We start from the raw sequence: 16629 nt of genomic DNA on the forward strand, positions 1-16629 counted from the left end.
CATGACTGATTATTTTAAAAGCTTTCATTTAAACTCTATTTATATTATGTCCAGTAACTTGAATTGGATATTTAAAACGTTTCTATTGTTTATATCTATCATGTTGTATATACAAAAAATGTACTCCTAGTCATCATGAATATGAAAGGAAAGGGCTGTTTGTGTGAGCATACACGCTAATGTCCACTCAACACAAACAAATACTGACCTCAGCTTCGCTTGTCATTCAGACTCAAGAGCAGAAGTAATACAATGTCTCCTGCTATCTTTAGACTTGGCTTGTCTGAGTAAGTCTGTGAGAGCTCAGACAAACTGAGTCCTGTATCAGACGTGGTAAGCTGAACTATGGACCAACATTTTTAAGAGAGAATGGAGTCTGTGTTTTTTTATTTGGTCTTAAAAAAATGTATATGTTATTTGTCCAATAAAAGTTTCATGTAATTAAATGTTTTGAATCTGATTCATTCTCTTTTCTAATAAATTTCCCATTGAAAATTGGGGTCTGAGTAGCGTAAATTGAGTACCTGAGAAGAGTTTGCCATTTTTAGCAATGAAACAATGACTAAAACTTAAGAGACTCTGTAGTCAGACCATGAAATATAAGTAACACTACTGAGTGAGAGAAAGGGGGGAAAAATTGTGGTTGTCCATTTCCTGTTCTGAATCTTGGTGTGCATGTAACACATTGTAGAAGGCAGAAGAGAAACCATCTGCACCATTTCAACTTGTTATTCTAACAGTCAGTGCCTGTTTGAGGAAGAGGACAGACAGGCACGTCAATGCTCAGCTCAGTTTTGATACTAAGTAGATATTCTGAGAGGGGACCATGAGTCGGGGATCTAAGTCTAAAGGAGTTCAGGAGTACAGTCCCAGCTCTCTGCTGAGCCCACAGGAGAATGAGAGGCTGGAAGACCTGCTGGGGAGGAGGTGTGCTGTAAGTCTTTCCTGGGGATGAGGGAAGGGAGGGGATGGTTGGTATGTAGACTGGTTGGATGGTAGGTACTTGGTAGGCCTATGTAGGAAACTATCTGGTTGATGTTTGGCATGGAGGAGACCTGGTTGGATGGTGTGTGGCTATTTGGTATGTAGGTGTATTTTAGGCATGTTGGTGCGGTAGTAGCACATGTCTAAGTGTTAAATAGCAACCAACTAAATAAAGGTTTTTCTGGCATATTCTGTGTTTTAAATATAGCCTTTTATTAACAAGGTCCATGTATACAGTAAGATATGATTGGGCAAATTTATGGTTGCCACTGCTTCAGTCTCATCATTATTGTTTCACTTTTATATAAATGACTAAATTAACCCCTTCAACTGTGGCTCTGATGTGTTTTATTTAGTGCATGGCGATTTCATTTGATGTAATCTAGATATTTGGCAACTTTAAAAGTAACATTTATTGTTAGAAATTCAAACAATTAAACATTTTGCATGTACAACAAGAGTCTCTACACAATGACTTTTAAACGGGCATGAGTGAATGACAGGAAATTGTGGTGTAAACCACTTCCTCTGGTAACAGAATTAGAGGCAGCAGTTTGTACACTGAGTGTACAAAACATTAAGAACACCCAGTGGTGTAAAGTGTTTAATTTGTACTTTTATTTAACTAGGCAAGTCAGTTAAGAACAAATTCTTAATTACAATGACGGCCTACACCGGCCAAACCCAGACGACGCTGGGCCAATTGTGCACCACCCTAAGGGACTCCCAATCATGACCAGGTGTGATACAGCCTGGATTCAAGCCAGGGTGTCTGTAATGACACCTCTATCACTGAGATGCAGTGCCTTAGACCGCTGCGCCACTCGAGAGCCCCAAAGTAAAAATACTTTTAAGTACTACTTAAGTACCTTTTATGGGTATCTGTATTTTACTTTACTATTTATATTTTTGACAACTTTTACTTTTACTCCACTACATTCCAAAATAAAATAATGTACTTTTTACTCCTTACGTTTTCCCTGACACCCAAAAGTACTCGTTACATTTCAATCAGTGTAGGTAAAGGGGAGGAAACAGGTTAAAGAATGATTTTTAAGCCTTGAGACAATTGTGACATGGATTGTGTATATGTGTCATTCAGAGGGTGAATGGGCAAGACAAAAGATTTAAGTGCCTTTGAACGGGGTATGGTAGTAGGTGCCAGGCGCACCGGTTTGTATAAAGTACTGCAACGCTGCCGGGTTTTTCACGCTCAACAGTTCCCTGTGTGTATCAAGAATGGTCCACCAACATAAGGACATCCAGCCAACTTGACACAACTGTGGGAAGCATTGGAGTCAACATGGGTCAGCATCCCTGTGGAATGCTTTCGACACCTTGTAGAGTCCATGCCCTGACACATTTAGGATGTTCTGAGGGCATTAGAAAGGTGTTCTTAATGTTTTGTATACTCAGTGTATGTGCAGTCTGCTTTCTTTTGACATACCAACTTCCTGGTTTCTGAGGTAGGCCTAAGCCTGCAGTGGTAGCTGACAAGTCTAACAAAATATTATTCCTACCACAGAGAAAGTGATGTCATTATTGGGGGCAGGTCTTTGCTATGAAAACTACCCAAGAACTTTCCAAACCACTGAGTACCAGCTGCTTAAAGCACTCATCACAGGTAACTTAGGTCTGACAGATGTCAGACACTTTCCGTTGGACTGGTACAGTCCATTCCGGATAAATGCAAAGACTTCCGATTGTCCTAAATGTTTGAACTTAACCTGAGCACACACACACACTATCTACAGTAAGTAGAACAGGTATGTATTTGAGTTGAGTTATCTAGTTATCTAGACTTATCTAGAGCCAACATACATATAAACTATACTGAACAAAAATATAAAAGCCACCTGTCAAGTGTTGGTCCCATGTTTCATGAACTGAAATAAAAGTTCCCAGAAATGTTCCATATGCACAAAAAGCTTATTTCTTTCAAATGTTCTCTGCATTTTTGTTTACATCCGTTGGTGAGCATTTCTACTTTGCCAAGATAATCCATCCACCTGGCAGGAGTGGCATATCAAGAAGCTGATTAAACAGCATGATTATTACACAGGTGCACCTTGTGCTAGGGACAATAAAAGGCCACTTTAAAATATGTAGTTTTGTCACACAACACAATGCCACAGATGTGAGCGTGCAATTGGCATGCTGACTGCAGGAATGTCCACCAGAGCTGTTGGCGTTGTGGCGTTGTGAGGGCAAGCGGTTTGCTAATGTCAACGTTGTGAACAGAGTGCCCCATGGTGGTATGGGTTACGGTATGGGCAGGCATAAGCTACGGACAACGAACACAATTGCATTTTATCAATGGCAATTTGAATGCACAGAGATACCGTGACGAGATCCTGAGGCCTATTGTCATGCCATTCATCCGCCGCCATCACCTCATGTTTCAGCATGATAATGGACAGCCCCACGTCGCAAGGATCTGTACACAATTCCTGGAAGCTGAAAATGTCCCAGTTCATCCATGGCCTGCATACTCACCAGACATGTCCTCCATTGAGCATGTTTGGGATGCTCTGGATCAACGTGTATGACAGCATGTTGCAGTTCCGCCAATATCCAGCAACTTCGCACAGCCATTGAAGAGGAGTGGGACAATATTCCACAGGCCACAATCAACAGCCTGATCAACTCTATGCGAAGGAGATGTATCGCTCTGCATGAGGCAAATTGTGGTCACTTCAGATACTGACTGGTTTTCTGATCCACGGTATCTATGACCAACAGATGCATACCTGTATTCCCAGTCATGTGAAAGCCACAGATTAGGGCCTAATGAATTTATTTCAATTGACTGATTTCCTTATATGAACTGTAACTCAGTAAAAYCTCTGAAATTGTTGCATGTTGCGTTTATATTTATGTTCGGTATAATTAAATGTCCTGCGTGTGCGCATTTGTGTGTGTGTGTAGTCCCTGGCCACTACCGTAGCACAGCTGTACATGGCCCTGCCCCACAGTCCCACCAGCTGGAGCCTGCAGCAAACTGGGGTGGCCTGCTTCGTTAAGGACAACCATCGCCGTTCCTACTTCATACGCCTCTTTGATGTCAAGGTAACAGGAACATACACTGTCAGTCACAATGATGGAAAATATTAATCAATCAATCAAATGTAGTTAGTTATACAGCCATTTTTACATCAACAGATGTCACAAAGTGCATATACAGTAACCCAGCCTAGAAAGGGACCATTTGTTGATCCACTGTTGAGAAGTTTCCCATGAAGATATGAGTTGAAGAAGTGTTGGCCTTTCAGTTATATTAACAGTTGGCTTTTCCCAGAAAGGACAGCTGATCTGGGAGCAGGAGCTCTATAACCAAATGGTCTACCACTGTGCCCGGCCATTCTTCCATACCTTCGCTGCAGATGTAAGCAAACTTATCTTCCTCTACATTAATATGTCCTGGATACTCATAATGATGGCTTGACTTGATAATGATGGCTTGACTTGACTCATCCTAAGATGAGTGATTTTACTTTTGTCTTTCATGAGCCTATCCAAATGTTTCTCTCCAATCCAATGCAGGACTGCCAAGTGGGGCTGAACTTTGCAGATGAACAGGAGGCTGAAACCTTCCTTAGTGCAGTTGATGAGAAGATCAACCAGAGAAACCGTCAAGGTCAGGGTCATTTGTTGAAGAATGGAAGACTTGTGTTGAGTTTTTTGGTATAGGATTGACATGACATCAGATTGTATATTAGGCTACTATGTCCTCCATGTTGGTTACTGGTGAACTGTCCCACTGGGCACAGACGTCAAYTCAACGTCTATTCCATGTTGGTTCAATGTAATTTCATTGAAATGATGTGTAAACAACGTTGATTCAACCAGTGTGTGCCCAGTGTGGTGATGTTTGTATTTGAGTCATACAGMGCATTCGGAAAGTATTTAGACCTCTTGACTTTTTCCACATTTTGTTACGTTACAGCCTTACTCTAAAATTGATTAAATATATATATTTTTCCTCATCGACCTACACCCCATAGTGACAACGCAAAAACAGGTTTTTAGAAAAGAATGAAATAGACATTTACATAAGTATTCAGACCCTTCACTCAGTACTTTTTTGAAGCACCTTTGGCAGCGATTACAGTCTTGAGTCTTCTTGGATATGACGCGACAAGCTTGGCACACCTGTATTTGGGGAGTTTCTCCCATTCTTCTCTGCAGATCCTCTCAAGCTCTGTCAGGTTGGATGGGGAGTGTCGCTGCACAGCTATTTTCAGGTCTCTCCATTTTCATGCTCTGACTGGGCTACACAAGGACATTCAGAGACTTGTCCCGAAGCCACTCCTGCATTGTCTTGGCTGTGTGATTAGGGTCGTTGTCCTGTTGGAAGGTGAACCTTCGCCCCAGTCTGAGGTCCTGAGCGCTCTGGAGCRGGTTTTCATCAAGGATCTCTCTGTACTTTGCTCTGTTTATTATTCCCTTGATCYTGACTAGTCTCACAGTCCCTGCTGCTGAAAAACATTCCCACAGCATGATGTTGCCACAACCATGCTTCACCGTAGGGATGGTATTGGCCAAGTGATGAGCAGTGCCTGGTTTCCTCCAGACGTGACGCTTGGCATTCAGGCCAAAGAGTTCAATCTTGGTTTCATCAGACTAGAGAATCTTGTTTCTCAGGGTCTAAGAGTACTTCAGGTGCCTTTTGGCAAACTCCAAGCRGGCTGTCACGTGCCTTCCGTCTGGCCACTCTATCATAAAGGCCTGATTGGTGGAGTGCTGCAGAGATGGTTGTCCTTCTGGAAGGTTCTCCCATCGCCACAGAGGAACTCTGGAGCTCTGCCAGAGTGACCATCGGGTTCTTGGTCACCTCCCTGACCAAGGCCCTTCTCCCCCGATTGCTCAGTTTGGCCGGGTGGCCAGCTCTAGGAAGAGTCTTGATGGTTCCAAACTTCTTCCATTTAAGAATGATGGACGCCACTGTGTTCTTGGGGACCTTCAATGCTGTAGACATTTTTTGGTACCCTTCCCCAAATCTGTGCCTCGACACAGTCCTGTCTCAGAGCTCTATAGACAATTCATTCGACCTCATGGCTTGGTTTCTGCTCTGACATGCACTGTCAACTGTGGGACCTTATATAGACAGGTGTGTGCCTTTCCAAATTATGTCCAATCAATTGAATTTACCACAGGTGGACTCCAATCAATTTGTAGAAACATCTCAAGGATGATCAATGGAAACAGGATGCACCTGAGCTCAATTTCGAGTCTCATAGCAAAGGGTCTGAATACTTATGTAAATCATTTCAAAAACCTGTTTTCACTTTGTCATTATGGGGTATTGTGTGCAGATTGATGAGGGGGAAAAAGTATTTCATCAATTTTAGAATAAGGCTGTAACGTAACAAAATGTGGAAAAAGTGAAGGGGTCTGAATACTTTCCTAATGCACTGTATTTGAACTAATATATCTCTGACACTGGAAAACATAACAGATATTGTAATGTGAGGTTCCATGGAGGGTAGCTGTGGTGTTTCAAAGTAAAGGTTGTGGTGAAGATGAGTAGATATGATCTCAACTGGCATCCTCTTGTTCCTCCTTCCTTCCCTCTCACAGTGTCAGAGAAGAAACAGCGCCCCCTGCCTTCCAGTGGTAAGACTGATTTACACTGAGGCCCTTATCTGAAGTAATCCCAAAATAATCCTCGTATTCTCCCTGATCAAATTCTGTGTGTTTTACTTACAGACAGAGGGGGACTACCTCCACTTCCTGGTAAAGGTGAGTATCCCTCATTCCATTGTATGTGTTATACCTGGGCTCCCAAGTGGCGCAGCAGTCTAACACACTGTATCGCAGTGCTAAAGGTGTCACTACAGACCGTGGTTCGTTCCCAGCCTGGCCGTGATCGGGAGTCCCATAGTGCGGCGCACAATTGCCTCAGCATTGTCCTGGTTAGGGTTTGGCTGGTGTAGGCTGTCATTGTGAATAATAATTTGATCTTAACTGACTTAAATAAAGGTTAAATAGAAATATTACTAAGTACTGTATATGCCGTTCACAAGTTTGGGGTCACTTAGAAATATCATTTTTTTTAAAAGAAAAGCCCATTTTTTGTTCATTAAAATAACATAAAATTGCTCCAGATACTCAACTAGTCTAAAGAAGGCCAGTTTTATTGCTTCGTTAATCAGCACAACAGTTTTCAGCTGTGTTAACATAATTGCAAAAGTGTTTTCTAGTAATCAATTAGCCTTTTAAAATGATAAACTTTGATTAGCTAACACAACGTGCCATTGGAACACAGGAGTGATGGTTGCTGATAATGGGCCTCTGTACCCTTTTGTAGATATTCCAAAAAACATCAGCCGTTTCTAGCTACAGTAGTCATTTACAACATGAACAATGTCTACACTGTATTTCTGATAAATTTGATGTTATTTTAATGGACAACAATGTGCTTTTCTTTCAAAAACAAGGACATTTCTAAGTGACCCCAAACTTTTGAACAGTAGTGTATATATACCTCAGGCACAATAACTAACTGACCCAATATCTAAACTGTAAACATATACATTACACATCTCTGACAAGATATCTTTACCCACGAGAGACATATACTGTGACCTATACATGTACACTTCCATTGTAAAGCAGGATCTGGCAGTCCCACTTCTCCCTCCATGGCCACCATGGACATCCAGAACCCAGACATCCAGGCTTCACGCTACCGCTCCGTCACACCTGTGCCTGCCCCTGCCTTTGTCAGTAAGGCAAAGAAGGACAAGAAAAAGGACAAGAAGAAGATCAGTAAACTCTCCAAAGCAGACATAGGAGCACCCAGTGGGTTCAAGTGAGTGGATACTAAGCACACACATATAAGCAGGCAGTTAAATAAAGCCTTCATAATCTATCACAACACATGTAACCTCATGACACCTTGTCATAAAATTGTTTGTCCTCAATTTGTTTAATTTACAAATCCAGGATTGTCTCCAAGCGTGCCACTCATTCAGGTGTATTTTCCTCTTCCTCTCTCTCCTCCCCTCCTCAGACACGTGAGTCATGTGGGCTGGGACCCCAACAACCTGGACCCTGACCTGAAGAAGCTGCTGTCCTGTGCTGGGATCAGTGAGGCTGAGTTGAAGGATGAGGAGACCTCCCAACTCATCCAACAAGTCATTGAGAACTCAGGCGGCATGGAGGCAGTCAAAAAGGCCATGAACACTGGTGAGTGTCGTTCTGAGTGTCTGTCTACTGGTCTAAAGTTCATCATCACTTCAGTGGAAGTATTGAATTGTACTTCACTGTAGGCTATTGTTCTGGTGTACTCTGTTATACAATTTTATTACTAAATGTATATTCAAACTATTTTTGTAATCCAATATTTTGCTGTTTTTTCATCCCATTGCATACAGGTCCTGGGCCTCCTGGTAGGCAGGGTCCTCTCCCCCCAGTACCAGGGAGCTGTTCCTCCCCTCCTGCCCCTCCTCCTCCACGGGGAGGTCGCTCTGGCCCCCTGCCCCCTGTCCCAGGACAGCCAGGGCGTGGCCCGCCCCCCTCCCAGCCCCCTCCTTCACGTGGAGCCCTGCCACCTCCACCCCCGTTAGGCGGCCGAGGTGGACTCCCACCCCCTCCACCCTCTGTGTCCCATAGTTCTCTTCCACCTCCCCCTCCCCCTGGTCACCAGCGCTCCATGCCTGCACCTCCTCCTCCTGCTCCATCCACCCCCAGTCGAGGAGGCCCAGCGCCTCCTCCACCTCCTCCTCCCCCGCCTCCCCCAGCCCAGAGCTCTGGAGACTTTCCTCCTCCTCCTCCCCCCTGTAAAGGTCCCCCACCACCTGCTCCTGCATCTTCAGGAGGAGGTGGAGGAGGAGGTGGAGGTGAAAGAGGAGCTCTGCTGGACCAGATCCGCCTGGGAAGGAAGCTCAAAAACGTAAACCCAACTTGTTCAAATACAAAATTGTCTTTGTCAGTGAGATTGAGTCTACATATTTCAGTTTACATAATCATTGACCTTTTGTGTGTCCCAGGTCCCAGACAGTCCTGAGCCTACCCAGGAAGACTCAGAGGGTATTGTAGGAGCTCTGATGATGGTTATGCAGAAGAGGAGTAAAGTCATTCACTCCTCTGGTGAGCACCTTCTCATCCTAATCTTTCARTCATTCATTCTACAAATGTGTAAATTAAAACAAATGCATTGTGGCTTGTCCTCTTGAATCTTAAAATTAATCTCTGCATAACATATATTCATTCCTCTCTTCTGTTTCAGATGAAGGTGAAGAAGAAGGAGGGTATGATGATGAAGATGATGATGAATGGGACGACTGATAAGTGCATTCCGTACTGTATTATTTTCCACTCTGTAACCATGGACTTCAAAGTTAGGTTGATCCAGTTAGATTTAGGCCTAGATTCAGTCTGCAGCGCTGAAGATCGATGCTCTACCGCAGATTTTTATCTTACCATGAATGCTGGAACAATGCCTTTAAATTTCAATTGCGCAGTAGTGCGGATCTTCAGCGCTATGGATTGAATCTAGCCCTTACACATAGAAAATGTACACCTCAAGAATGCTACAGATAAGGATTGTGTGAAAGGCCCAAAGGTTAAATATATCAACAGAACGTAGGACAGAGAAGGTTAGATGGGATAACATATCTTTATATCTGTCGTTTGAACGTTTCCATTGTAGGACTCATGCTGAGTATGTACATTACATTACAGTATGTTGCTCAATATCATTATAAAAGATGGTGAGGTCTTCTACACACAGTCTTCTTTCTACCTGTTCCCATTCAAATATTTTATATTACTGGAATGTAGTATTACAACTAATATTATGCACACATATGATTTCCCATCTTAATCTTCTACATGTAGATATTGTCTGTTTTGTGCAAATATAAACAAACATATGTCACAAAGGCGTTAGAGAGCGCAAGAGTCACCACAATTACAACATCACATATGGTTTTAGTAGACAAATACATACATCATACCATACAATTACTATCTCTCAACGTTGAACAATAAGATGTACACATTTCCAAACTGAATAAAGAATGCAAAGACAAACGCTTTTTAATTATTATACATGAATAAATCATGGATCTATTATTATCATATGATATATACACATATCAATATATTACATTTCTATACTGAGATACTGGGTTGTGTGAGGGTGTCACCACCACCATACAAAGGGAGATGAAGCTCATGTTTGGTGTCAAACATGGATTTCGAGTCTATCATATGGAGTCTCCTGGCTGGCTAGTGTTGGAGAGGTCCAGTCCTCTATCTGCCGTGTGTCTCCTGGCTCTCTGTGTGTCTCCTGGCTGGCTAGTGTTGGAAAAGTCCAGTACTCTATCTGCCTTGGGTCTCCTGGCTCTCTGTGTGTCTCCTGGCTGGCTAGTGTTGGAGAAGTCCAGTCCGCTATCTGCCTTGGGTCTCCTGGCTCTCTGTGTGTCTCCTGGACGTGCGTTTGGGCTTCTGCTGCTTGAGCCCTAGCTGCTCCCAGTAATACTGACAGTACTGGTGGATCAACTTGATTTCTGGCTGGGATGGGGTGTCTGTGAGAGGGAGGGTTGGGGGGTGCTTCGGTTGCTGGGCGTCATGTTGTCCCCCCCGCCCGTTGGGAGGGCTGTTGGAGGTCATGGGGTCATCGTCAGGGGAGGTGAGGGCCACCACGATGTCTCGGTCCAGGATGCGCAGCGCCACACGGGCCACCGTGTGTTTGAAGTTGTTCTCCGTGGCCAGGCAATGGTACAGACCGGCGTCTGATTGGCTGAGAGACTTCAGAAGGATTCCCTGGGGTGTCTTCAGATACTCTCTGTCCCGGTTGAGCTGAGGGGTAGGGGGAGAGAGAGTGTTATAGTAGTGAGGGGGAGAGAGAGTGTTATTGTAGTGAGGGGGAGAGAGAGTGTTATAGTAGTGAGGGCGAGAGGGTTATGGTAGTGAGGTCCTCATGACCGATAACATCTCGTCGCCCTCACTACAATAACCCTCTCTCCTCACTATATAACACTCCCTCTCTCCCCCTCATGACCATAAACTCTCTTCCTCCTCACTACCCATACACACTCTCTCTCCTCACTACCATGAAGCACTCTCTCTCTCTCTAATTATTACTTATAACACTCTTCTCTCCCCCCTCAACTACATACCTGTCTTCGCCCCCTCACTACCAATAACACTCCTCTCTCTCTCCCCCGCCTCACTACCATAACTGTATCTTTCTCCTCACTACATAACATCTCTCTCCCTCACTTAGCCATACACTCTTCCCCTCACTACTATAATTCTCTCTTCCCTCTCATACTAATATTAATCTCTTCCCCTCACTACTAATAATACTCTCTCCCCCTTCACTACTATATACATTCTCTCGCCTCATACCTATTAAATCTCTCTCTCTCTCATGATAATTAACACTCTTTCCCCCCCTCACTACCATTAACTCTCTTCCCTCAATACCATAACACTACTCCCCCCTCATGTTACCTAAATAACACTCCTCCCCCTCATACCATACACTTCTCTCCCCTCTTCAACTACCATAACATTCTCTTCCCCTGCACTACCTAACAATCTCTCTCCCCTCACTACCATAACACTTCTCTCTTCCCCCCTCACTACCATAAACTCTCTCTCCCCTCACTGCCATAACACTCTCTCTCCCTACTACCATAACACTCTCTCCTCCGCCCCTCACTACCACATAACACTCTCTCTCCCCCTCACTACCAATAACACTCTCTCATCCACCACTCACTACTAATACACTCTCTCCCCTCACTACTATATACTCTCTCTCCCTTCACTACCAATATACACTCTCTTCCCCCTCTCGTCGCCTCCACTACCATAACACTCTCTCTCCTACTGCATAACAACTCTTCGTCCCCACTCCCTACAATAAACTCTTCTCCCTCACTACTATTATCTGACATACTCTCTCTCCCCCTCTATACTTATAATACTACAACATCTACTCTCACTACTACATATCTCTCCAATCACTACTACTAACAATCTCTCTTTTCCCGCGTCACTATCATAACCTCCTCTCTCCCCCTCAACTGCCATACCCTCTATCTCGTCCCTATAAGTATTAACACTCCTATCTCCGCCTCTGCACTGACTATATAGACTCTCATCGCTCACTACCTATATAATATCTCCTCTCCTCCTCCTCTACCATAACACTCTTCTCTCTCTCCAATCAGTTCCTCTCACTACCCTAAACATCTTTCTCCCCTACTACCATATAACTCTCTCCCCCCTCATGACCAATCAACATACTCTCCTCCCCTCCACTACCATCAACTACTCTAATCTCCCCTCACTACAACGACACTCTCCTCTCCCCCCTCCTACTACCATAAACCTACATATCCCCTCACTAACCTCTCACTCTCTCTCACCCCTCACTTACAATAACACTCTCTCTCCTCACTACCATAAACACTCTTCTCCCCTCACTACTATACAACTCTCTCTCCCCCACTACCATAAACTCTCTCTCCCTCACTACTATAAACACTCTCTCTCCCCATCATACCATACCACTCTCTCCCCTCTCTCCCCTCACTACATAAACACTCTCTCCCCTCACTACTATAAACTCTCTCTCCGCTCACTCATATACCATCTCTCTCTCCGCCTCACTACATATAACACTCTCTCCCCTCATACCATACACTCTCTTCCCTCCACTACCACCTAACACTCTCTCCCCTCCTCACTCACTATACACTCTCTCTCCCCTCATCACTACCATAACACTCTCTCTCCCCTCACTACATAACACTCTCTCTCCCTCACACTATAACCACTCCTTTCCCCCTTACTCCAAAACACTCTCTCTCTCCCCCTCACTACTCATAACACTCTCTTCACCCACCTCTCTACCATTCAACTCTCTCCTCACTACTATAACACTCTCTCCCTCTCACCATACACTCTCCCTCCCTCTACTATCATAACACTCTCTCTCCCCCTCACTACCCATAGACACTACTCTCTCCCCCTCACGTACCATCTAGCACTCTCTCCCCTCTACCATAATGCACTTCTCTCTCCCCTCACTTACTCACTAAACCTCTCTCCTCCCTTCACGTACTATTAACACTCTCTCCTCACCCCTCATCCACTAACACGCTTCTTCCCCTACTACTGCCTCAACTCTCCCTCACTTATTAACACGTCTCTCCCTTCCGCCTCACGCGCCACCACCATCACTGCCCATAACACTATTTGTCACGCCCATACTACACTCTCTCTCACGTCCCTCACTACTATAAACACTTCCATTTACTCTATCCATCGAACTTATATTCTATTTAACACTCTCTCTCCCCACTCACTATACTTCTCTCAGCCCCTCAGCTTCCATATATCACTCTCTCTCCCCCTCACTTACCAGATATCACCTCTCTCCACCCCTCACTCCCATAACACTCTCCTCTCCCTCTCCTCCTCACTGCATAACTACCATCTCTCTCGCCCTCACTACCAAACATTTCTTCTCCCCCTCATACACTACCTATAACACTGCTCTCTCACTACTCAACACTCCCTCCCCCTCCACTACTCATACACTCTCTCCCCGTCCAACCATAACACTTTCTCCCCTACTAATGACCTCTCTCCCCCTCACTCTGACCTCCTACTTGCATTCACCCTCTCTCGTCCCCTCACTACCATAATACACTCTCTCCCCCTCACTACTATAACCATCTGCTTCCCGCCTCACTCCATAACACTCTCTCTTCCCCTCACTACCATAACACCTCTCTCCCTCACTACGTTATATAACACTCTCTCCCCCACTACATAACACTCTCTCTCCCCTACTACCATAACATCTCTCCATCCTCACTACTATAACACTCTCTCCGCCCTCACTACATACCCTACACAACACTACTACTCCTCCCCCTCACTACTATAACACTCTCTCCCCCTCACTACATAACACTCTCTCTCCTCACTAGCATAACACCTCTCTATCTCCCCCTCACTACTCATAACACTCTCTCTCCCCCTCACTACCATAACACTCTTCCCCCTCACTACCAATATAATCACACTCTCTCTCTCCCTCCATACCGCCATAACACTCTCTCTCTCCGCCCTCACTACATAACACTCCTCTCCCTCACTACCATAACACTCTCTCCTCCTCCACTCCCCCATAATACACTCTCTCTCCCCCTCACTACTATACTACGCTCTCTCTCGGCCCATCCTAAACTTTCCCCTTCTACCATAACACTCTCTCTCCCCTCTCTCCATAACACTCCTCTCTCCGCCTCACTACCTATAACACTCTCTCTCCCCCTTCCTACCATACTCTCTTCCCTCATACCATAACACTCTCTCTCCCCCTCACTACCATAAACACCTCTCTCCAACCCTCCTACTACCATCACACTCCTCTCTCCCCCTCACTACCATAACATCTCTCTTCCCCCTCACTACCTAACACTCTCTCTCCTCACTACCATAACCCTCTCTCCCCCTCACTTAACAAACGCTCTCTCCCCCTCACTATAACACTCTCTCTCTCCCCCTCCACTACCATAAACACTCTCTCCCCTCACTACATAACACTCTCTCTCCCTCACTACTATAACACTCTCCCCTCTACTCCATAACACTCTCTCTCACTATGGAATAACTCTTTCCCCCTCACTACTAAACTCCTTCCCCTCATAACCATAACACTCTCTCTCCCCCTCATACCATAACACTACCGCCATACTCCCCTCGCATCTCCTTACACTCTCTCCCCTTGCCATAACTCTCTCTCCCCCTCACTACATAAACATTGTCTGCTTCCCTCACTACATAAACGACTCTCTCTCCTTACCCATCACTACCAGTAACACTCTCTCTCCCCTCACTACGCATAACACTCTCTCTCCCCCTCAGCTACCATACACTCTCTCTCCCCCTCACTACCATAACACTCTCTCTCCCCTCACTACCATAACCTCTCCCCCTCACTTACTATACACTCTCTCTCCCCTCACTACATAACACTCTCCTCTCCCCCTACTTACCAATATTCTCTCCCCTCATCACTATAACACTCTCTCTCCCCCTCACTACCATAACACTCTCTCTCTCCCCTCACTACTATACATAAACTCCTTTCCCCTCACTACCTATAACCAACCTTCTCTCCCCTCACTAAATATAACCTCATCTACTCCCCCTCATCCATAACACTTCTCCCCCTCACTACCATAACACTCTTCTCCGCCATCACTACTATAACACTCTCTCTCCCCCTCACTGCCATAACACTCTCTCTCCCCCTCACTACCTATACATCTTCTCATCCTCACTACTATAACACTCTTCACTACCATACCTCTCTCCCCTGCACTACTATATACACTCTCTCTCCCCTCTACTACCATACACTCTCTCTCCTCCTCAGCTACAATAACCACTCTCTCCTCCCCTCACTAACCATAACACTCTCCTCCCCTCTACTACCATAACCTCTCGCCCCATACTAATACACTCTCTCTCCCCCTCACTACCATAACACTCTCTTCCCCCCTCACTACATAACACTACTCTCTCCCCCTCAGCTACCATAAGCACTCTCGTCTCACCCTTCACTACCATAACCCATCTTCCCTCACTACCTATAATTCATATCTATTAATTATCCCAACCATTTCCTTAGGACCTCTATTATTTATATTATTTCCACCATCTAGATCTATTATACTTTTTAATTATCTATTCCACCCATCTAGACACCCTCTACCTCTATTTAATCTTTTTAATTAATATAAACACCATCACTCCTAGTCTCATTATCTTTAATCCACCCACTTCTTAGACTCAAACTATTAATCAACCCATACTTTAAGAACTTCATTATCTTTTATTTATATCCTTAATTAACCCCCACCCATCCTAGAACCACCAATTATCTGTTTATACATTCTCTCCCCTCACTACCATAGCACTTTCTCGATCCCCTCCCTACCATAACACTCTCTCTCCTCACTACTATACACACTTCTTCCTCACTACCAGCATTATAGCACATCTCTCTCCCTTCTCATTACCTCACATAACATCTCTCTTCTGCCTCACTGACATATACACCTCTTCTTCCCCCCTCACTACATAACTCTCCCCCTCCTGAAGGCCACCTTTCTCCTCTTTTTTCCCCCTCACTACCCATAACACTCTCTCCCCTCACTACTATAACTAACTCTCTCTTCCCCCTCACTACAGCCAAACTTCTCTCCCCCCTCAACTACTTATAGGAACACTCTCTCCCCCCCTCATGCATATAACACTCTCCTCTCCTACTTCTCCCTCATCTACCAAACATTCTCTCCCCTCCTCACTGCTAATACCACTTCTCCTCTCCGCTCATAATCATACCCTTCCTCACCCTCATACCATAACATCTCTCTCCCCCTCACATCATAAACTACTCTCCCCCTCATCTACATAACACTCTCTCCCGCCTCACTGACTATAACACTCGTCTCTCCCCTCACTCACATAACATTCTCTCTCCCCTCCTACATAACAAACCTCCTCCTCCCACACTAATAACACCTCTTCTCCCCCTCACTGCACATAACACTCTCTCCTCACTCACTATACAATCTCTCTCTCCCCTCACTACTAATACAC

At 44.8% G+C, this 16629-nt stretch overlaps 2 protein-coding genes across 3 annotated transcripts in view; one reads left to right on the top strand and one right to left on the bottom strand.

Annotated features, from left to right (window-relative positions):
- The first annotated feature begins 696 nt into the window (after positions 1 to 696).
- LOC111966635 (WASP actin nucleation promoting factor) lies at positions 697 to 10023 on the top strand. Of its 2 annotated transcripts, none has more exons than XM_023991465.2 (11): positions 697 to 934; positions 3913 to 4053; positions 4283 to 4369; positions 4528 to 4621; positions 6565 to 6600; positions 6694 to 6726; positions 7600 to 7798; positions 8000 to 8175; positions 8364 to 8881; positions 8979 to 9078; positions 9218 to 10023. In XM_023991465.2, the coding sequence occupies exons 1-11, from the start codon at positions 827 to 829 to the stop codon at positions 9274 to 9276; spliced, it is 1551 nt and encodes a 516-aa protein (XP_023847233.1). In that variant the 5' UTR covers positions 697 to 826; the 3' UTR covers positions 9277 to 10023. The 2 variants fall into 2 exon arrangements, with proteins under 2 accessions (XP_023847233.1, XP_023847234.1); XM_023991466.2 differs by having other exon boundaries at positions 7603 to 7798.
- The window catches only part of LOC111966634 (semaphorin-3F-like), a 29769-nt gene continuing 22728 nt past the window's right edge, over positions 9589 to 16629 (bottom strand). The window contains exon 18 of the mRNA XM_023991464.2: positions 9589 to 10794. Coding sequence (XP_023847232.1) covers positions 10384 to 10794 — 411 coding nt within the window. The 3' untranslated portion in view covers positions 9589 to 10383. The remainder of the gene's footprint in view (positions 10795 to 16629) is intronic.

The sequence above is a fragment of the Salvelinus sp. IW2-2015 genome, linkage group LG7 (assembly GCF_002910315.2).
Source record: "Salvelinus sp. IW2-2015 linkage group LG7, ASM291031v2, whole genome shotgun sequence".
NCBI lineage: Eukaryota > Metazoa > Chordata > Actinopteri > Salmoniformes > Salmonidae > Salvelinus > Salvelinus sp. IW2-2015.

Coding starts and splice junctions, on each gene's coding strand:
- LOC111966635 (XM_023991465.2), top strand. CDS start 827: ATGAGTCGGGGATCTAAGTCTAAAGGAGTTCAGGAGTACAGTCCCAGC. Junction 8,176..8,363: donor CAAAAAGGCCATGAACACTG/GTGAGTGTCGTT, acceptor CATTGCATACAG/GTCCTGGGCCTCCTGGTAGG. Junction 8,882..8,978: donor TGGGAAGGAAGCTCAAAAAC/GTAAACCCAACT, acceptor TGTGTGTCCCAG/GTCCCAGACAGTCCTGAGCC.